The sequence below is a fragment of the Thunnus maccoyii genome, chromosome 13, assembly GCF_910596095.1.
Source record: "Thunnus maccoyii chromosome 13, fThuMac1.1, whole genome shotgun sequence".
Classification (NCBI taxonomy): Eukaryota; Metazoa; Chordata; class Actinopteri; order Scombriformes; family Scombridae; genus Thunnus; species Thunnus maccoyii.
In genome coordinates, this window is record NC_056545.1 from 24,533,254 (window position 1) to 24,557,196 (window position 23,943).

A 23,943-nucleotide genomic window follows, 5' to 3' on the forward strand; every position below is an offset into this window, starting at 1 on the left:
TCATCTGGAATTGCTTTCGCGTCCCATGGGGCTGCCTGTACATTATCTAGTCCAGTGGCTCTTATTGTTTTAACTGGCTGAGGATGTTCAACGACAGAGAAGCTATGTGCCTTGGTGTATACACACATCGTAAATAAAAAGGCTCTGACACGCTCACACTCACATCCACAGCACACATATGCACGCAATGTCTGTGTATATAGATTACAGCACATACTGGTGTCCACGGGCTCCGTACACTGCAGTATGTGGCTGTGCCCCACCCACCCACGGCCTATGGGCATGGGCACCGAGTGTAAAATTGCCCATTAGTGTGGAAGGTTAACAGACCTCTGCCTGTGAAAAGATGAAGCAAAGAGATTAAAGGATCCAGCGTAGTACACAACAATTATCGTGTGCATTTATGCTTTGGCTCGTGGTGCTGCGTCTCCATGAGCAGAGCAGTCATAACAAACTACCACCATTACCTCAGACTGAAGTCAAATTCTCAATTGCAGTTTATCATAACTTTTCCATGGAAATGCATTCAAATACACTAGACCCTCGTCCTTTCTTTAAGTATGTATATTGTGGGCAGGCACTCTGGTGCCTTTATTTCTTTGTTTTTTCTGCATCAGTAACTGTAGCTGTTATGGGCTCTGTTATGATTTTTCTGCATTTCTGCCTTGTCATGAGCTAGATTTTAATTCATGTTGTACTTTTGCCATTTTATACTTGATTGTGTAAAGTATATTGGTGTTGATTTGATTGTCTACATATGCAGTACTGTTTTTGTGTTTTGTAGTAGGCAACAAAAGCCAACACATTTCAACACTGGAGACTGTATTAAGCAGCATAATGCTGTAATTTCTGTAAAAGAATTTTTTGATGATTTATTGATATCTCCAACAACAAAATAAACCAAATGTAATTGTCGTGATCACACTGAAGAGCAAACTAATAGTCAAACTGGATATTTGTCAACAAGTGATTGTTTCAAAGTTTCAAATCAAATTTGTCTCCAGCTGTGTGAACTGTCTCCAACGTTTGTTTTCCGTTTTAGTGACATCTGTGTTTCTGTTATGTGTTGAATTTTGTACATGTTGGTACAAATGTTATATGATTCTAGAGCAATTTCTGTTGCTTTTTATTTTTTTCTTTGCACCGGTTGCACTCTGGATATTTCATTGCATCATCTTAATTACAGACTCTTTGATGACCACTGTACTTAAGACCCCAACATGCAGTCATCTCTTTAAACTGTATCTTCAGTGGTAAGCATAGGAGAATGAGTAAACTGTGTTGTGGCCTCTCTAAAAGGTGTGTAAATGTCACAAACCATGTACAATGTATCAGTCATTAGTTAATGCATGACAATCTGTACACGTGTACAGACAATGGTATTTGTCACACTGAAATAGGGCTTAGTATCAATGTTTGTGTGATTCATCCCAGTTACTCATCAATTAGCCTACCTACTCGTAATCTCAGCAACATCTACATAAACAAACTCCCATTATTTGTGCATATGTATGTGATGCTAACAATTGAAGGTTGCCACAGAGTTCTGAAAGTGTTTTAACCCTCATTTGGCAGCACGCAGATTTTAAGTTTAAGTCAATGTACACACGTTGAAATACAAACAATCTTTGATTTGGTCACCACCTTGGAAAAGATATTCAGGTCACATTTCAAACTAGTAATTACAGGTTCCACTTAAATATAGCACAATGAAGGATAATTCATCTGTTTTGTAGATCACTATCTTGAAATAACTGAAAAAAAACTAATTGCTCAGATATTTACTATTATTTTTTTAAGATTAAATGTTGTGGCAGGTGGCATCAGTCTCACAAACTCCACTATTGCAGTGGTTTTAAATTATTGGACGCTGACTAAAACGTTTAACTATACATACAATCAAAACAAGTGTCAAAAGTGGACCTTAGAGGATATATTGTTATGTGCAACACAAATGGACCAGCATGAATATTTCCTGGTGAACCATTGTCATATTCAAACAATACACACATTATAAACTCGAACACAGAACTGACAGACTTGGTGAATCATGAAACTATAAACAGTAGATTTGTGAGGAACTCGTGCAATTTTTACAGTCATATTAAATTCATAATTACAAACCAGGTGAAGGTGTCATTGTTTAATAGCAATTTTTAATACTTCCACATATTTCTCAACACCATGAGGGAATAAAAAAAATCATACTGCGGACACATTATATCCTTTTGAATCAAATGTATTTCATGAACTGATGCATTGTTCTGACTACTGTTACTGTGAGACACTGGGTCTCTTTTTCAGATTCGATATCTGTCATTTTGTCTTGAATTGATTCATGATATACATCTGCTCAGAGTGTTTAAAGCCTGCTGCTAATTCAGGATGCGATGAGACAGAGTGCTAATGTTTATTTATGATTCTTAGCTATGTGATCGAGATACTGTAAGTAAGTAGTTCAAGTGGCAGCCGCTGAATATTCAAACTGCACTTGTGAAATAACTTGCCTCAAAGACAGCCATCCTCTGAGTGACACAACCATCTCAGTCATGAATATTACCAATATGCCCACTCGTCTTTAGTCGATGTGACTGGTAGCTTGTATAATGCTGTAACCAAAGATACATTCATATGGCAATTTCAGATGTTTAGAGCCGTTCCATAGTGAAAAAGAATCCAATTTAATCCCATTAACATTGTGAACTGATTTTAATGAGTAATACATCAATACTCATTACTTATTCATAATATAAATTATACATCTTAACATGTCAAATTAGCCATATTAGGATAGCAAATGTGCCCCATAGAAGTTACATTAACAAAATGGTTCACCAGGAGATTTGTTGAGAGTTTGTTCTATTCCTATTGTATTTGTGATGTGACTGTGAATGTTCACTCTACTGTATGTTAACACTTAAGTCTGTGTATCAGATGACCACTTTGACCCATTTTCTCATTGGTCCGAGTTGTTTAAATTCGTTTTCCATTTTTTTTGCTGAGCCCGATATGCAGGATTAGCTTTTTCATGCACATATATCTTGTCTGTCAGTTAGTAGTAAAAAAAGGGAAAAACACTTTCAGAGCCACATAACCAGAACCTCTGCAGTCTGCAGCTGAACTACAGTAGAATCTCTGTCATCCAAACTGCTCACTGACTGATAAATGAACGGACCTAAATATGCAGTAGTGCAAAAAGGACTCAATACAACCATGTGATTAATTGAGTTTTTTTTTTCAAAGGGTGCATTAGATTAATTAAAAAATGTAATGAAACAGTATTTTGAAGAAAAGGCATGTGCAATTGGTATATAAAGGAGAAGAGTTTGTGGTAATTCAGGAATCAAATTTTGAGGGGTTTTGATCAACAGGACTCTACTGTATTGTTGCCATTTATGTTTGGTTATGGGCGTATTATTCATGTGGTAAATCTTTTTCTCACAGGGCCAGAGTTAACTTCAGCAGAAACATGTCATCCTATAAAATACAGTATATTAAGAGTATATTACTATATGAATATATTTATGCTATTCAGTACAGCATTAAATATTATATGTTTTATAAAACATAACCTCTACAGCATTGATGCAAATCTCTTGATGGGTAGAAAGCCGTAGAAAAATAGATAAACTGAACAAATTATTAAACTAAGTGGCAACAACTCTAATTGCTCAGAATAGTGTTATTAAGTTGTGAATTTGTAGATATTGTGAAATCAATTCCAATAGTTTTTGTGAATATTGATATGTCACGTCATTTATTTTTTACATCGGATAAGTACCGCTGTCTTACATTGAGCTCTGTAACACTACGTGTTATAGTATTTTAAAGACGTACAGTAGAGATAATATTCATCAAAGCTACTTACAAGATCAATACCTTGTGTGCACTTTTCAAACCTAACTGTGAATTAGCAGCTGTTTGCAAGCAGAGTTGTACACACTGTGTTCTCTCTCCAGCAATTTCACTGCATGTCCCTACGCATTGAGAGATCAAAGACTTCCTCCACAAAGACAGCTCCGGGAACATAGTGGACTTTTGTGTTGTTGTTGGGAAGTTACTCTCTATATGCTCAGTGACTGGACTCTGTATGTTGCCCTCTCTCGTTCATGTGCTTACTGTATGAGATGTAGCAAATGGAAATGGGAATTAAAGAGGACGTTGTATTTTGTCTTGGAGTTACAAGGCCCTTCTTGGTCACATTCAAGCCTCAAGGTGCATATTTACAACACGGTGGACTCATCCGACATTCCTTTAGAGGCTCATTTGAAAAAGAATTTCTGTCTTTGTGGTTTTCATCATTGTCTGGGCTGTGCATGCGAGTCATTTTGTTTGTATTGTTAACACTGTGATTTATTAGGAAAAAAATCAAGCAGTACAGTGTGAAACCATCCTACAGTGAACAAAACACAAAGCACAGCCACTTGAAACGGCTCGTAATATTTCTGTAAAATCTTGCATGATGAATATGCAACTCACAATATTTAGGACTATTGTGCATTACACACAAAACAGGTTAAATAGCCAGACATATTTTCATAAGCTCACTATTCAGATATCTAACGCTGCGCCTCGGTATTCATAATGTTTTTCCTATGAAAACTGCTGGAGGTTACACTGTATAAAGACATTTTGCTTCTGCAGAGCCTAACATAGAAACATGCTTTCAGGCTCCACTGGTGAACTTTGGCCAGAAGGTGCTGCAACAATTCACCCACAATTCAACCTACAAATCCTCAAAGCCAATGTTTTCTATCTATCTAAAGCTGAGATCTCCAAACCATAATGGTACAGACAAAAAGAGATCCAAGAATCATAAAAAACAAAAATTCTCCTAAAGTCTGTGCAGAGCAGCACTGAGTATTTTGAACAAACAAGGCTGTGCTGCTAACTGCAAACTTTGAAGGTTACTGTTGCCGTCTGGCTCCGGTCCAATCCTGACTGCCCTGTAGGTGCCTTCAACTGCACAGGAACGTTATTATGTTTAAAGCTAAAATGCCTCATTTTTCCTCAGCACGCCGGGGAAAATTGGCTCTCTAAAGCTCCCCACATGGACATATAAGGTTGTTTGCTTGCTATGATAAATGAAACAATCCATTACACATTTAGTGGCCATTGTTCATACCAGCTCTAGGACCATATAGTGCTTTGTGTTTGTGTGCTGCACCACTGTTGTGCTCATGCTCCCTGAGCTCAAACAGAAAAAAAAAACAACAAAAAAAAAAAACACATTTGAGAATTTTATCATAGTAAGATGAAAGACCTGTACGCATTTATATTTAATCAAGGTAAAAGCTGTCTTCTACTGGGGTAACAGCTCTATTTATTCAGAGACAGTGTAACATGCAAGACAGAGTGAGAATACTGACACAAATCTTAAATACAAATAACTGAATTATTTTTCTGGTGGTATATGATGGTTATTTAGACATATTCAAAACACAAAGCAATTCCAAAAAGATACACATCACTTGAAGTACGAATTATATGAGAGGTAGTGTCATAAAAAATGATGAAAGTTATCCACATATAGTCTGTGTACAGTCAAATAAACTGGGTGAAACGCCTGGATATAATACCCAAAAATATGCTTTCTCCACATAGGCAGCAACCTGACGCACAAGATGCCTGCTTTCATTTTTAAAATATGCCAAGTTAACAGTTGTGTAAGTCATACATGCATGAAAAAAGTGCAATGCAATTGTTTAAGTGTGTAATTTGTACTAACCGTACAAACTAACTGTACAGACGGCCTCAGTGATGACAGTAAGTCAATGGAAGCTAACACTGTTCATGCAAATAGGGCTAACGTGCTTCTCTCTGTGACCTGAAGTAAGCTGTGTGAAGAAACTGAATTCAAAGTGTTAACACTGGCCCTCTCCTTGATGTGAAAACAGGATGTTGCAGGAATGGAAGAAGTTGCTTTCTGATCTCCGCTGACTTTGTTCTTATGAGGGTGATGCAGGGCAATCCTGTCAGACAAAAAGATGTTTCCCCCTTTGTTTTTAACCTTTGTTAACTGTCATTTTAAAAAAGAAGTGTCCACCTTTCTATTACTGAGGTTTATTTGTGGGGCTACTGATAAATTGTTTCCATCCTTTTGTCCAGGAATTGCTGTTCTTTACAGTGAATAAAGATAAAGTGCTTTCATGTGTCTGTTAGTGTGACTGAGTGTTTGGTAAAATGCACTGCTGATTTCAGTTAATGAAAAACATCACAGAGAATACTGCGGGCCAGAGACACATCCAGTAATAGTCTGGTCCACCAAAAGCTTCTCAGGGGAGTCTTCAATCTCAAAGACATGCAGTTGTGCACAGGGAATAACACCATTACGCTGCAGCTAGCTAGGGGGCACTTGAGATGTAGTTCAAAAGGTGCAGACACACTTCTTAACGTTTCAGTCAGCCAATTCACATGGAACGGATTCATATGAATGCAGAATGTACAAGTTTCCCGTGTAGGCCCTGGCCTTATCATTCCCTGTACCAAGTTCAGCACAGCAGAAATAGCAGAATGACAATAAACTCTACCGCTCCAAAATCACATTATACAACCTGATGCCACATTATGTAAGGAGCTGACATCTGGCCGCCGCTGCCTAACAAAGCACCTCCACACATTGCAGGGAAAAAGCTTTCTATTCAACTGAAATGGAAATATCTAAACCCAGATGTCCACCTGATATGCAGCAACAGGCAAAGGCATGTCATCTATGCAGCTAGTAATTATTACAGATCCCTCCAGATATGTTTTAAGATATATAAAGATACTCTGCTTTGAATAGTAATTAATATGTTTTTCCACAAAATAAGCCTAACTACCTTGTTAAAATCCTTAAAATTAAATCTACTCCTCCTTCGTATTTATGGGAAAATCCACAATCTATGAATATGCAAGTCTGTTCTCGGTGTGTGTGCACTGGAGGCTTCAAGTTTCCACACCACTCTTGTGCAAGTTGCGTACTGGACCGGGATTGGCTCCAGACTAGTTGTCCCACAAATCATGCTCATAGGTACACATGTTAAACTGAAATTTAAGGTAAGCATAGAGATCTCTTCCCACTTCAGCAGATGAATGAATACTTTATAGTGTAAGACTTTACACATACACGATCATGTCAAACGTTTGGACACACTTTCTCATTCAAAGCAATGGGAAAGTGTGTCCAAACTTTGGACTGGTACTGTACATCATTCTGCACGGTGAAGCTCAAACATCACAATGAAGTAACTAGAGATGCACCGATACTGATATCAGATATAGGTCTGATACTGGCTCAAACAGCTGAATCTGGTATTGATGACAATGGGCCGATCTGATATCAGATACCATTATTTTGATAAATAACAATTCAGTACATTTATATCTGTGTATTTATTTGTTACATGTTGTTTTACAGAGTTAGGAAAGCAATGTTTAAATCAAGCATGATGTTGCCTGATGATCATAAGCAAAGTAAACTCACTTTTGAGTGGAGGGGGACACTATTAACTCCGAAAAATTCATGGCTTGAAGCAGACAATCTCTACTTATGTAATGTTACGCTGTGTTGTTAAGCAGCAGATGACCCTAAGTACAGTACATTACATATGAGTTTAATTAAACCAGCTGAAATGTTTCTCTAATGCTGAGATAAGTATTACAGAGAAGAGAGGTCATAGTCTTTGTTTGTTTTTTTCTTTCTGAAATACTTTACATTACCACGCTATACGTTTTGCATTCCTTGTAATTTACCAGCCCCTATATCCATAGGACAGGTTAATGTGTTGGTCAGCCCTTCAGTGTTATAATACAATGCCAATTTGGGATCTGCTCTGCAGATTCTACAGAAGAGAAAGATTATGGGCACTTCACATCATGTATTTATTGCTGGTTCCTTTCATAAGGTCCGAAAATATACAGCCACTGAATGTGACCACAGCTGTAACAGCTATATATGTGGCAGTGAGGTGAGCTATGGTTGAAGCTGTGGCTCGACCTGTGACTGTGGATATGAGGGCTAGGGTAACAGATGTAACTGTGGCTGTTTACATTGCTATTGCTATGGATATGGCCGCGGTGTAGCGCAACTGTTCTTCACAGGTCCCATGACATTAGCTGAAAAAGCATCATAAAGCCAGATGTGAACCAGGTTATGAACCCTGTATTTCAGATATGACAGATGTGTTGCCAATATACACCACAGGAGTTCAGGAATAGCTTCACTACAAGCACAGCCATGTCAATTCACTACACACACTCACACACACACACACACACACACACACACACACAATCCCTGCAAGTAATTAGTGTTACACCTATTAATGTCACAGCCATGGTAACCATAACAACCAGAGGCACAGCCATACAACTTTGGCTATTATGTGACAGTGACAAAGCTATTGCCATCCTCTGTCCTCCGTCAGCTAAAGTACGTAAGTCTGTGGAGAAAATGTGAATGTGCCACATACCTTGTGTGTCACAAAAACCTTTAGTTTCCTATAAAGCCAATATTACAGGAAAATAACTATGTGAGGGAAGTGCAAGACAACAGTCACATTTACACACCGAAAGCAAACAGGTTTACAATATTACTCTCTATTAGAGAGCCCAAAACAACAACAACAACAACAAGCGGAGAAGAAAGATGTCATAATTCAGCTCATAACACTTTTGAGTCATGTTGGAGTAAAAAATTAGTTACTCAACTCACTACAAAAGAAAAAAAACACTACAAGAAATGAATTCACACTTAAACCAAGAAAAATACTGCACTAGGGTAGATTCAGGTAGATGATAGCAGCATAAAGAGCACAAATTAGGAGCTTGCAGAAGCCAAGAAAGCAAAACCACAAGCAACTCTCTGGTAAACAGCCAAAACCCAGCAGCTTTGGCAGCCATTTTACCAAACATATACACAGAGCAGTGAACAGAGAAAATACAGGACTCATGATAGCACAAGCACCAAATACAAACTCACCTAGCGTTGAAATGAAGTAGTTATCCTCTGCATCTCACCAAGACTGAAATTTCTGAGTCCTAAACTTAACTTCCAGCTTAAAGTTTGTGTTTGTGAATCTCTGAATGGCAGCAACACCAGCCAGTCATGGTTACTCCTTCACAAAGCCGTCCTGAAGACACGTCTGTTACAGGTGAGCTAGCAGCAGGTGTTTAGCATGTTTGCTAATTAGCGAGCAAAACGGGGGGCGGGTATTAAAACGTTAAATAGACCGCGTTTTTTTCAAAGGGTGCTTTAGATAAATGTCACAGCAAGCACGGTGGTGTAGCAGCTCAGTTGTCCCCTTGACCTAGCATGAAGGGTTCCTGCCATATAACAGGCCTTTTTCAGATTTTGACTTGTCATACTAGGAAAAAGCACAGGTGTTACTACTAACATCAATAATGCCTCTGTTTTATTCAAGTGTCCCAGTATGCCATCATTAACCATCACCAGAAGTGAAAAGTAACCAAGTACATTTACACAGGTACTGTACTTAAGTACAATTTTGAGGTACTTGTACTTTACTTGAGTGTTTACATTTGATGCTACGTTATACTCCCACTCCACTACATTTCAGAGGGAAAGATTTGACACAATGGATAATATAACAAGCTTTTAAAATACAACACATTGTTAAAGATGAAACCAGTGGTTTCCAACCTTTTTGGCTTTTGACATCTTACATAAAGCAGTGTGTAGTCGGGGTCACATTTCAGATATCTATGAGTTGTTAACAGCTCCACCAAATAGTGATTTTTCTCTCTAAACTTCTCACGTGGTTTCATTTCAATAAATGTTCATATGATCCAATATTTCACCAAAAATCAAAGATTAGAGAAAAACTCCAAACACCGAACACAGATTTGTGTATCAGAACTTTGTTTTTTCTTCTTTCTTCTCCCATTAATCATCTCATGACCCCTCAGATTTATCTGGTGACCCTTTGGAGGGGCCTGACCCCCTGGACTAAACTAGCTAACTGTATAAAGTAGTTGAAACTAGCTCCATCTCCAGCAGCTACAACAGTAACATGCTGCTTACACACTGATGCTTCAGTATTAATGATCTAATGATGTCATATATAATAATATATCAGTCAGAGGGACCAAATCACTACTTTTACTGCAATACTTTAACTACATTTTGCTACTAATACTCTTCTTGAGTAGGATTTTTCATTGCAGGTATTTTACTTGTAATGGAGTATTTTTACATTGCTGTATTGGTACTTTTACTTAAGTAAAGAATCTGAGTACTTCTTCCGCCACTGGCCATTGTCAATTATACACATATGCTTTTCCTGCTGTGACATGTCCAACTGTATTCTGTGAGAAAGGCATAGAGTCCATTTTTAAGAACAATTTTGAGGTGCTTTCTCTTTTATATATGTACTTGTTTAGCTACTTGTACTTCACTATGCTCCATACCTTTTTACTTCACTATTTGACTGTTTTGGAAGTCAACAGTGTCTGTGGTTGCAAACATTTTCTTAATAGACCCATTTCACAGCAGACATTTTGGCTTATTAAAGCAGGAAAAGCACTGATGTAAAAAATAACATTAATAGTTGCTCCATTCCATTAATTCCATTAATTGTCCTAGTTAGCCATGTCGGTGAGTGAACATGCACAATACCAGAGTGCTGGAACTGGATCACCCAAATGCAATGCAGCCATCATTAACGTTATTAATTCCACCTGTGCTTTTCCTGCTTTGACAAGTCAAAATGTCTGCCATGAAAAGGGTCTATAACATTATCTTGAGACTGCAAATTACTTTTCTCGTTATTTTGGGATTACAGTTGTTTTTTCGTGATAATGGTTTAATTATCTTGATTATCTGAATTTAACTTAGTTAACTTAGTTTAACTTAAAATAACTGGTAAAGCTAATTTACTACTTTACAAATCTTCATATACTTTACATCTCCAACTATTTCTCAAAGTGTAATTTGACTAATTTTACCATCTCATTTTACAGCCCATCACTACACCAGCCACCCTCAAACACGGTAAGGAGACTTTGTCCAAGCTATTAAAGTGTGTCTCTGAATGTTTAATATTTAATGTTGCTGATATTGTCTTACAAAACTGTCTTAAGCTATAGCAGTTTTTACAGTCAAGGTAAAACTGTAAATGTTGAAGAGACCCCAAGAATCACTGCTGCTAACAGAATTTCATCTCCAGGCAAATTCGATAAATACATCCAAACTAGGCCAAATAGGGCACCTTGTTCAACCATGTAATTTGACATTAATACAACTTTTATGGATATAGGTCACAACTACCACTACCACATGATTTCAATAAGCAAGCAAAATTTCCTCTAACCATGTCAAAAAAAAATTCCAGTTAAGTGACACCGGCCAAAATCTATGACTGTAGTAAATTTGTCCTACTTTGACAACTGAACATCACTAATTTATGAAAGTGCTAATCTCTCCATGAGAATAAATAAAGTTTTTTAATGGATTAGGAGATGTTAAAGTAGTCAGACAGTTTTGAGATGCTTTGGAAATGCATGTGGAGGTGTGACTGAAATGCATCAATGTCAGCTGGCATTTAATGAGCCAGTCATTTTCAACATCCCTCAGCTTCTAAAAGCCTGAACTTTGTGCCCACTGATGTCTCTGACAAGCACATGTAAGGCAGTGTTATTATCTTTAATTGTAGCCATGCAGTGGAGCAAGAGCACTGACTCGCTGTCATCAAGTCTTTGGAGCAGTTTCTCCTCAGCGTCAACCCCGACTGTTACTGTGACAACAGCCTGCTTCTTTCAGCCATTGCGGTGAGTTACTAAATGTTCCATCAGAGTGTGAATGGAATCCCATTTGTACATGAGCCTTTTCAACAACTTGGTCTCTTCTGGGTCCACTATCCGCTGCAAGTATAATGCCCAGCACGACTTGACATTATTCTTTCAGCAACTTGTCATTTGGACAAGTGAAATAACCTTTTACTTTTCCAAACGCATACTTATTCAGACAGAAAAAATCTGTCTGTGTCTGTAGATGTCTGTGTAAAACATACAGTAAGGTAGCATTTTGTATAACACATCAGAAATATGTATTATTTATCGGCTAATTATTAGCTAATTATTGGTAGTGGAAGTGGCCATTATAATAATAGTAATAGCGTAACTATCTAAAACTTTGAGACTAATCTAAATCATAAATGAGTATCCTCATTATTAAGTACTAGATAATGATACAGTTATCATACACAAAGTGCAAGGACCTCAAAATAAAGTCAGGTTTCCTTCTTGTTATTACCAGGTGCCTTGTATGCTTGATTATGTCCTTTTCCATTTTAAGGCTATTGGAAACCATATAAGGGCTGTGAACATACCCACAAATATGTGGGTTGAAATTGAAGCATTAATTTGATATCTTTTCCTTCAAGGGCCCCTCTACTTTGACACCTTGTAATAGGGCTCGCCTTGTACGCTGAACCAAGGCTCAGCACAGTGGTTTTTACTGAGCTGAGATACTGCTGGCCCTGGTGCATGCTGCCTTTTCAGCGATTAGTTCAGGTACTGGAACCCCGCAGGCACATGCTTTGCCTGAAGGGTTTGCCGAGGCAGGCTTTTGTGGCTTTGTTGTTTATTAGGTTGCTTTTTTTGTGTCATGTATTAGTGAAAATAATACTGGAACCTTCTCCTTTCATTTCTAGTTTCTGCTACTCTCATGCTACAAAACACATTGAAATAAGTAATAAGTGGAATCATCACATGAAACACTCACAACATGTAAAACTGAATATAATGGAAAGAAAATGAAAGATAATAAACTGAATTGCCTTAAAGCACCACTCAGTGACAACTCAAAGTGTGCTGTGCCCTCTAGTGGGCAGGTAGGACAGGTGCACAATGCTTTATAGGTACACAACTTAATTAGGAAGAACTGACTGCATAGTTACCAAATCAAGGAAAGATTTGAACTGTGAGAACCATTGTGTACTTGCCAGTGTATACTTTTGGTAATCAGTTAGTAGATATAATAGACCTTTTTCACAGCAGACATTTTGACACAGTAGGAAACGCTCTGATGTTACTAATTACATTGACAATGGCTCTGTTCTATTCAAGTGTGCCAATTGCTTTGACAGTGTGTGAGCCAGCACGCACAATAACAGGACCCTGAAACTGAAGCAGCTAAATTGAATTCAGCTACCATTCATTTCATTATTTATGCCCGTGCTTTCTTTTCCTCATGTGACATGCTGAAATGTCTTCTGTGAAAAAGGCCTATTAAGATTACGACACACGCGGCTCCTTGTCTTATATTTGCAGACCTGTGTCAGTTACAGAAGCTAACATTTGATAACCTTAAAATGTATAAGTTAAATTCAGGTATGGAATTAGAGAGAAACAAAAAAAGTCTTCCTCAGACTGCCTTTGTGGAGAAATTGTAAATTGTGGAGGACACACATTTGCCAAGGTTTTTGTAGGTTCCTACATCTGCCAAATAGATAAAGAGCCATTTTTTATTGATTTTACCTTTAATAGCACAGTGAATAGCACCAACATTTTGGCTCAGGGTGACTATGATTTAACCTCAGGGAGCTCGGCCCAGTGATGACAATAAGTACTTTACTCAACACCTGCAATTAATACCCTGAGAGCATTTATTTGGTCTGTGCAAACCAGACTGAAAAGGTATTTGTTCTGATCTGAATTGTTGACTCATGGGGCATTTTGGTGAGCTACAGCCCTGATGTCTTATTGTGACGTGCAGGACTTATTTGACTATGTGAATAGGGACCTTTGTTACATGCTATTGCCATGTATCTTTCACTGTGCGCCTATCTTATATGGAAAAACTGCCACAATAATAATGTTTATGTAATGTTTAATTTGTGTTTGTGTGTGCATGCGTACGTGTGTGTGCGGGTTTGTGTGTGCGTGCGAGTTTGATGGTTTGTCATTTTATCTGCCCGGGAAGAGACTGCCCCATAATCTCTGATGATTTCTCAAGCATACAAGAGCAGACTGACTGGTCTAAACATTACGACGAGGCTATTCATCTGCCTCTGAGTTCTGACACAGCACTCTGCTGCTGGGACAAGCAAAGGCCCCTGTGGCTTCAGACTGTGGATGACTAACAAATGGTTTTTGGAAATAAATATGTTATGACCCGAAGAAAACTTGACTTTAAGAAAAGTTTTTGCCCTCAATGACAAGGAGACACTGGATACACACAGATGCAAATGTGAACGAGTTGTGTATATGAACTTATCATACTGTGTTATGTTTTGGGGCAAAGATTGTGCGTGTGCTTAATCAAATGACTCCTAATTTTTTTAATGTGGAGAAGGCTGTACTGCATAGGAAAAACATAAGTAAGTATGTGTAATGATGTCAGTTCCATCAAAATAAACATATTTGACACTGACACTGAAGTGTCCTTGAACAAGACAAAACATTATATGGGCAACAACAGTGTATTACATCATTGTTGGTATGATGTCACAGCTGTCATATGTCAGGTTTTCATTCACATATCCTGTCATAACAGTATGGCTGAGAAGCTTCCCCTTGCTGCACATTGCTTAAAAATCTACCGCTATGCAGCCTTACCTCCAGGAGTTGAATTTTACATTCAGCTTTGGTTATGCCATTGATTAGCGAGTTAAAATGGAATATGTTGGCATGCTTCTGTTGCAGTTAGCACACTTGACAGTCGTGGTACATTAGATTAGCTGTGGAGTGGAAAGCTCATGCCCTGCAGTCAGTATGGGGTATCCTCATGGAGGAAACAACTCGACAGCTGTACTTGTCCTTGGGAACATAACCCAGTGCGAGCAGTAGAAACAGAGAGGCAGAACAGATATTGTGTGAAGGCGATGAGAGAAAATGAAATGCAGCATATTGTAGGTAATAAGAAAATGGACTGGTCCTGAATTTTAATATTTTCAGCTACTTGTGTGCCTTATTACAATGGCTGGAGGATTAGATTGCAGTAAGATGAATTACATTAACATATATATATTTCTTCTTTTCCCACACAGGAGACACATGTTGTTCTTCGCTGGTCACTGTTGCGACTGTGGCTCTCTCAGTTCTCTCTGTGGCCTTTTTGTCATACAGATTATCATGTGCTTCAGTGAACTATGCACAAATTTTGTTTTGATGGTGCCAACCTCTTCAGTTTGGGTTTTATTGTGTGCCTAAAGTCAGCCCACATCACATCTCCTGAGATGATACCCTGACACACTTACCCATTCAACTCCCTTCCTCAAGCCCCTCTACCTCCCCCAGGAGATGCATGGATGAACAAGCTTATTCTCCTTGTGGGGTGTTCCCCATGCATGACTGATGTTTAGATTAATATCCTTGACTGATTCCTGCTTCGCAGTGAACAGAGGAGTAGGCCTATCAGGGCACAGCCGCCTCCTCAGGAGTCCATTGATTTTCACATCATTCTGACAAACATAAACCCCCTAGACCCACAAAATACTTTATTTGTTGTCCGTTTAGATGCTATCTCCTCGGGCTCAGCTCAGCTGTCCACATCTGCTTTTATAAAATTGGTGTCCTTCGTCTGTTCTAGCAAAATCGAGTCTGCTGCCAGCGATATATTGTTAACCAGATCCATCTAGAGATCAGTTATGTAAATATATGCAAAATGTGAATGATGAAAATACACTTTGACTGCTTCAAATAATTGATTGTTAAATCAAATATTCAAATATTGTCAAATATTGATGTTTTTGGAGCGTCAATACAGCTTCTTCTGCAGCAGCTCTAATCATCTCATGGTCCACACAGTAAAATCTAAATGATTAAATCAATATTTAATAAACAAAGTTATAAATACTATAATGAAACAAATGTAAACAAAATGAAAACAATCATAATCAATATGAACATTTATGTTGTAAAATAATGACTTACATTGATTTATATACAATGTGAGCTCCAAATGTGGTTTGGCAGCTGCAGTGTTGATTAACTCTTAAGTAATTGCAACATGAAAATGACACTATGACAATAAAATGCAGTTTGGGGATTTTAGTGCACATTAAGCAGCTAAAGAACTAGAACCCTATAAGCAATTGCTCTGTAATTGGTCTGCATTCAAGGAGGTTGGGATTTGCAATGAAGTGGCACTTTTTCAAATATCCTCCAAAAAGCCTCATGTGGAATGAATGCTGAGATCCACATAGGGAGGAAAAATGGTAACATCGCCCCCTGGTGACACTAACAACACTGAGGAAAGGCTTGTCCTTCTGAAGAAGAATAAAAATTGTATTGCAGTATTAACTCATTTCAAAAATGAAAATTCAGTTTGTAAAAATTGTGATATTGTGTGTTTGGTATAAGGTTTCATCCCAAGTCCAATCAGAAGTGAACAGAACAGCAAAGCACAGGCATTAGAAACAGTACTGACAAATGTGATACAGGAACTTGTGTATCAGTGTGTGTGTGTGTGTGTGTGTGTGTGTGTGTGTGTGTGTTTGTGTGTTTGTGTCAGACATAATCCATTTTATATTTGAACATGGGGTTTTGATTCAGTTGTGACAACACTGGGCTCATAATTTTTGCAGTTTGGAGAGCTTGAGAATCAAACCAGCTTTGAATCCTAATGCTTTCTCGTTGACTCAGAGCTTAAAACTGTCATGCAGCTCTGTATGAGCTTAACAACTGACACTTTTTAGAGGGACAATTTGTCTTTATTATGGAAATAAAAAGCTATCGACAATCAATGAGCCAACCTAAATATTATTACAGCATTGAAGGAACATTGGGATAAATGAAATCAGCATGGTAAAAAGACTAGGGAGGATCCAGTGCTCAACATTTCAAAATAAATCTACAAAAGGATGAAAATAAAGTAAATTCTAAGACAAGTATGACAAGTATATAATTTCATATGCATTTTCCATTCTAGCACAATCAAATAAATCCCATCAAGTATTTCTGACATTTATGTGCAGTTACACATTTTTTCAGTGTTGACAGTCTCTTAGGGATGCATATTCTTTAGCCTTAGTTGCAAGCGTAACAAAGAAACAGAGACTAAATGTCAGAACTATATATTCCTTACAGGAGAAGGCTAATGTTGAAATTGTTCGTATTTCTCCATATCAGTGATCTTCTGCTTCTTGTGTTTCCTGACAAAGAATGCAACCTTGAAACTATATATACAGTACATTAAAAAAACTGTAACCGAAGCTGTGCTGCTGTTTTCCTTCCCCGTCCAGCTGTTCTTTCTCCGTCTTCTCACTCTTAAATTAATTGGCCTCTTAAGGTCCACCAGACTATAAGAGTCTTGATTTCAAGTTGTTCCTATCTGACAGGTTTTTTTTTTTGAAGAGCTTCACATCTCGAGCCAAGGGACGGACTCGCTCTTTATCCCTCAGGATCAAGTGCTAGGAGGCCAGTTGATCTTTAGCCCTCTTTCTGCTCCTCTCCACTTCCTGAAGCCAGGCCTGGACATAAGCCAGCACTGGCTTTTAAACTGAGTCAGCGCATTTCCCCTCATGGGACTGAGAGAAGATACTGTATTACTCTTTTAAGAATGTTGGAAATTGGATTCATTTTATTTTTCTGGGCAGCAAATGATGGGAAAGTGTCTGCTGATGAGACAGTTTCCTTATCAAATGTCAACAGGTTTTCTAGTTCCTGAACGGAAGTCTGATTCACCTCAGCAGACTGTTTGGAGTCTTTCAGGTTGATTAATGTCACATTACGGCTTTTAATATCCCTTTTCTAATATTAAAACATGATCCCAAAGAATGTGACAGCAGAGGTCAGTTTTGACCGGTCAGATAAAGTTGGCACCCAAACACTGAAATCAATGGTAACGACTCACATGAACCTTGACAGGATAAGATTCCAGTAATTAGTTATAGATAGAAAAACATCATGTTCATATACAAAGATGAAAGGATGTTTTCCCTCAAAGGAAAAAATAACTTTGTACCAAAGTCTGCATCTATTTTACTGGATAGTAACATAGTACTGTGATTGCATGCCTGCTCATGGGTGTCATTTATTTAAATAATAATAATACATTTAACTTGTACCACACTTTTCATTCATAGTGAAACTCAAAGTGCTACGATATTAATAACATAAAACACACAGCATAAAGAAAATAGTAATACGAGTTAAGATGAAAAAGCCTTCCTGAATTAGGCCTTTTTTAAAAAGAGATTAGGGTCTATGCTGCCCTCAGATGGTTAGGAAGGCTGTTCCACAAGCGTGGTGCAGCGGAGCAGAAGGCTTGATCCCCCATGGTGCAGAGCTTAGTACTGGGGGCCCAGAGGAGATAGCTGCTGGCAGATCTGAGGGTGCGGGTGGAGGTTTGTGGTATGCTCAGGAATATTTAAGGTATTTGTATCAGTTATATATTAATTTTCAACTCACTCCTCTTTGTGAGGCCTTTCTGTGCACCTGCAACAACTTTGTGAGACTAGAAACTGAATATACACTCAGGCTCAGTTTCTCCACTTTACCACCATTAAAACTAAACCAGAGTGATATGCTAATTGCTTGCTTTGCTCAGTAAAGTAGTTTTGGCCACAATTGCAACATTTCAACACTGTGTCATTTACACTCAGAATGATGGATGCTTTCAAACAGGCCCTGAACTACACTGAGTGCTACACACACACATCGTTACACTAATGGAAATATGTCAGTTTGTGGTTATTTCAAAAACCAAGCATCGGGCAACCAAAGCAGGTGCTGTGGGAGAAACATTAGATACAACCCAAAGCTTCCTCACTTCTCTTTTCTCTTCCCACACGAGTCTGTGTCAGTCCAGTCCCAGCGCCCTCATTCAATCCACTCCATCTCCCCTTGTGTGTTTGTGAAAAAGTATTTGCCATATTGAAGTGCATTCCAAACCAATTAGCGTGGAGAGTGCCTACGTCATTTCCCTCTACTACGACAGAAATCCAGTGCCAAACAGGCATGCAGGAAAGCAGCTTACAAGTGAGTTCTCTGTGGACCTCAATATTGGCAAGTATTTTGTAATTCACATCAATCAGACTTTGCTGCCTTTTCCCTACTTAATGAAGTGATTTCAAAGGGAAATATTTGGGTCCCATCATAATCCTAACTAAAATAGTTAAACCTTCCTATTGCTGTGGTCTTTGATCAGCTCTGTTCATAGTTTTAAGAGGAAACATGTGTTGTGATAACGTTTTATATAGAGGAAGTTGAAAAGACAAAACAATTAATAACAAGTAGATGATGTATCTATTGATAGCCATGGTGATGGCTGATTTCTTCCAGCTGGTGTCCCACAGTTACCAGTTCTTTACCTCTCACTCATTAAGGTGCACTCTTCATTTGGAGTGATGCCATGCAATGAAGTGGTGGTGGGTATGGAACCAGAGAGTAACACTGGAAATAGTCTGTGTTTGTGGCAAGCATTCAGCAGATACATGGGTTTAAAAGTGTAAAATCTGGCCTGATGGCAGTGCTTGAGGAAAGGTCAAAGGGTCACTAATATTAAAAGTTTTCCTGCTCTTGGAAGGCTGAATATGTACACTTGGTTTTAACTGCCACATTGAAACCTACTAGAATGCTAGGAGAACTTATTGTTACTGTGTTTGTCCACCAGTGGAGATGCATAGAGGTCTGACAGGGTCTAAATTGTATCCTTACTCTGTGGTAGCAACATCAGGAAATAAATATTGCACTGAAAAAAGTGTAACTGGTTTACAACTTTATGATTCAGTGATTCATTAACTTTATTGGCTAAATCAAGGGTAGCTAAGAACCCCATCTGAGAAGCTTTTCCTTATTGCATAGCATAGAATTAAATAACTTTACCATAGATTTGTCCCTATGGAGAAGGAAATCCACCATCAAAATAACTAATATGCAACTTCTCATAACTCCCATGTGTGATGAAATTAAAGTAATACTCATTTGGTTGAGGAACCCACCCACACATATACTGTAATTCATTACTTGATCGGAAGCATGTAACATTTCTGATTTTTATTGAACGCACCATCCTCAACATCACGTGTGTTATGTCCTTGCTTTTACGGGTTTTTATTTCCTCAGTTTTGACTTACAGGCACTGCTCAACCTGTGCTAGGGTGTAAAAAAATCAGATTTTCCTAACATGAAGTTGCATTTAAACATCCGACAAAAGTCATAAATACCATTTGTGAACAAGGAACATCGCTGGACTAATTATAATCGTGTTTAGAAATTGAGATATGTACATTTACAGCTTAATTGTACATTTGACTTCCATATATTTATATTAATGTGTGAAACACTATATGGTTGTTGTCTATTGTTAATAGCGAGTAATTAGTTATAGGTTACTCGGCAAGCAGCAACAAATTCGACATTTTACTTATAGTTTGCGTTTATTAGTGTAGCCTTTTACACACACGCGGCCATTTTCGCACTTAAACTAAGGGCCATGAATGCAGCACCTACGCTGAGAACCAATTAGATTTGTGCTCAGCCTGAGAGGCTAAACTCAGGGTGGAACATGTTTCGAAGCACCTTTTCGGCAAGGTAGGCTCGGTAGCTAAGCTGTAGCTAACTCACGCTAAAGTCAACCTCCAGGAAACTGCTGCAGACAGCTTGATGTGACTCAGGGCGCGCAGCCAACATGCCTGCTCGCTTCGTATGATACAGACTGTCCACGTTAGGAAGGCTGGTCGCTGTTGTGTGAGAGGCGTGAAAGAGGAGAGAGGCTCGCCACTGCCCGCCAGCAGCAGCAGCAGCAGCGGCAGCTCCGGGTAGTTTACAGCTGCATCCTGCTGCTAGCTGAAGTTCCTCATCCGTCTGTGGAGGAGGTGGTTCGGAGATTTAGCTCAGCTGGAAACACACCGAGGCGGGTGGATACATGTCTGCCTCTCAGCCACGACACGAGCTACGAAAGGGAAATCTTGCAGTTCATGTTTCGCCAAGAAGTCAGTGTTACGTCTTTTATTCCATCTTGTTCGTATCTTTTCCAACACGAGAAGAGGAATATGTCCAGATATAACATATACAGCCTGTTAGACTGGGTCTATGGCGGGGTGGACCCGAAGTTTGAAGGCAACGGGGGGCCCGAGTGTGCCGCCTTCATCGCGCCTCAGCAGCGCATCAGTGAAAGTCTGGTCATCGTCGTCATCTCCATACTGGAGATCTGCGTGGCGCTGAGGAAAATAAACATCTCCAAAGAGCTCAAAGTGGTGGGAAAAGACTGTGTAAGGGTAAAGGAAGATAGTCTGGGCAAGAACCTGTTGCTGGTTGCCCTTTGCATGACTTTTGGTGTGGAGGTTGGGTTCAAATTCGCGACCAAGACTGTGATATATCTGCTGAACCCATGCCATGTGATGACCATGGTTCAGGTAAGCATGTTCCTGTGTATTTGGGTGCAAGAGACACATTTGACACATTTTTCTCCCTTTCTTGATGGTTTTATGGTTTCTATTGTGAGATGTTTGTTGACTTTGATGGCACTTTGACTTGCAGGACGTCTTGTCCCCACCCATCTACAGTATGGTGAAACACACTGGTTGATGTTTTCCAGTCTGTGTTATCTAAGTACTTGTTGCTTCCCTGAGATACATATCAACATGCTATTCATTATGGCTCCATAGAAGTGGAAACTATAAATCTTTATGTTGCAAACATACTAGTTATGTTTTGTTTTGTTTTTTTTGCTATATGTTGTATTTAAAGTTTTCTCCCTGTTTGTTTATATGTGGTGTTTAGCATTGTTTAGTTAGCCTTATTTGTTTTTTTTCACATCTAAGCTCAGTCAATGGTTAGGTCCAATCAAAATCTGGCCATCAGAGCACCACTGCTAGTAATAATGAGATGAGGAAAAAGAATAATACATTTCAATGATATATCTCTTTAGAGGGTACACAAAAACAAGACGGAACAAAACAATAATAGAACAATGTAGAAAAATACTCAGAAAAGAGCAAGCACAACTTAAAAACATGAAAGTTTAGGGTCTTGTTTTCAATGTTTAGGAGAGGTGGTCAACATAGAGAGAGAGTGCTGCTGTGAAATAAGACCAGTTGTCTCAAGTTCAGCCTTTGAGCTATGCAGCAACAGCTGGGCGTCATCTGATTTGAACTCGTGGGGATTGTTTATGACTAAGCTAAGTTTATAACCGCACAGGTAGCAGCATTAGAATTAAGGTGGTGTTTGTAGTGCTTTTATTACATTGACAAGTGTGAATCAGAGGGCACTGTCCTTTGATTCAAATGGGTTTAATTCCCGAGGGGCCACGATCTCTGCTGCCATAACAACATACAGTACCTGCATGTTTTCCTTCTTCACCTCCAGGCTGCCTGACCTTCACGGTACACGGTTGCACACCGCAGGGTCGTGGTAACAGGTCACCGCCAACTCCCTTTTAATGCGTTTGTCATTAACATGAAATATGGAGAACAAGTAATATTGATGTATTCTGGTTCATTTACATTACAGAGGTAGTGTGACAGCCAAGTGGACACTGATGAATAATTCCTTCTGATGAGGAGTTGATGGATGGTAGCAAAATGTCCTTCACAAATGGTGACCAAAGTTAAGATGACTTACAGTAGGTATACGTCATGCTTGCTGACACTAGAGAGTAATTAGAAGAGGAAATTAAACATTTAAAAAAGGAAGAGGTGCACTGAAAGGAAGTTGAAGTCGCCAGCTTGTTGTAAAAATTCTATTTAAGCAGTTGTTTCAGTGCACAGGGTGATTTCAGAAAAAGTGCCTCCAGCTTAAAGGAGCTTATTTATTGCATAGAAGAGGATCAGAGGCTCGCTGGAGTTGTATGATAGCAGGAAAATATATGTATGTGTGTTGTACATTCTTTGTTGAAAGTGACGTTTGTGGGCTCGTGGTGTAGCTGCAGAAGATTTCTCCATGACAGGGCTGGAATTGTTCTGAGGATGTTTCTTTAAGTTTGTTTATATTCAACTCACTTTATAATCTGAGTTCTTAGAGTTGGTGGATCAACAGTATATGGGTGTGGTTCCTTTTCTTTCTTTTAATCCCCTTTAGATCCAATAGAATAATAGTGCAAAGAATGGCCCAAATGCAAACACACACACATCTGTAATTAAAATATCAGGTAATGCTTTGTCATGTCAGCAGAGGAGTTCTCACACATATAGAGTACGTGGTGAGAGAGCCCCAGTGAGGGTGAAGAGTTCAGAGTTTGATGACTGATGAGTTGATACTTCACATCAGACAGCGCAGATGTCTGATGTGATTTCCTCCTCATCAAACAAGAGCAGTCATGTTGCCACACAGGCTCACCGCACGTTCGACCGATCACTCACCGACTGACTGTCTGTCTGACTGATCAATCTGCTGTCGTGCATTTTCATTCGATGAACACGCAAGTCTTTTTCTTGAGTCAGATAGCAGATGCCCCGCAGTATGGATGAGATGGACAAAATACAGATATGGAGGTGCTGCAAAAATATGCAGCCACATACATTTTTGTTTCTTTTTCTTTTCAACTTCCAGCATTGTGTGTGTGTGTGGATGCTGAGGTACAGGTATAGAATAGGTAATGGAAATCAAGTGTCTCTGTAGTGTTTAGGCTGTGTGGTATCCAAATGACTCATCAACTCCAGTCTTGTCCCAGGAGATGGGAGTTTCCATTTTAACACATGATGATAGGTAAGCTCTTATCAAGTGAACTTTCTTCCCTTGTAGATTTTTGTCAGGCTGACAGTTGAGGATGAATGTTGCTCCAGGAAACAATAACTAATCATTTTCAGAACAGGCCTCAGGCCTCTCTGCAGCAGCTCTCAACGGGTTTAATAAGAGTTTAAAATACTGCTTTACTTTACTTTAAACACACGGCAGCGATGATTATACAGATTTCGTGCTTTGTCTGTGTTCCATACGTTGACAGTTTGCCTATAAACTGAAGTACTACACTGTTAACAAGCTGCGCACACGAAACATTCATACAGTGTCAGCGTTATCATCGAGTGTAGCCACATTTATCACACCCAACAAAAAAGA

At 38.8% G+C, this 23,943-nt stretch overlaps 2 protein-coding genes across 6 annotated transcripts in view; one reads left to right on the plus strand and one right to left on the minus strand.

Annotated features, from left to right (window-relative positions):
- gabrb4 (gamma-aminobutyric acid type A receptor subunit beta4) overlaps window positions 1-9,046 on the minus strand; it is a 198,404-nt gene extending 189,358 nt beyond the window's left edge. For all 4 annotated transcript variants that reach the window (XM_042430552.1, XM_042430555.1, XM_042430554.1 and 1 more), the window contains exon 1: window positions 8,963-9,046. The gene's annotated coding sequence lies outside the window, so the exon portion shown is untranslated. The remainder of the gene's footprint in view (window positions 1-8,962) is intronic.
- The window catches only part of LOC121909821 (transmembrane protein 164), a 28,881-nt gene continuing 13,903 nt past the window's right edge, over window positions 8,966-23,943 (plus strand). The window contains exons 1-3 of one of the 2 annotated variants that reach the window (XM_042430559.1): window positions 8,966-9,134; window positions 10,963-10,993; window positions 11,655-11,769. Coding sequence is in view for 1 of the 2 variants with exons in the window: in XM_042430558.1 (XP_042286492.1) it covers window positions 20,865-21,302 (438 nt within the window). In the remaining variant the exon portion in view is untranslated. Of the gene's footprint in view, window positions 9,135-10,962; window positions 10,994-11,654; window positions 11,770-20,408; window positions 21,303-23,943 lie in introns of those variants that run through there. The other variant, XM_042430558.1, reaches the window with a different exon arrangement.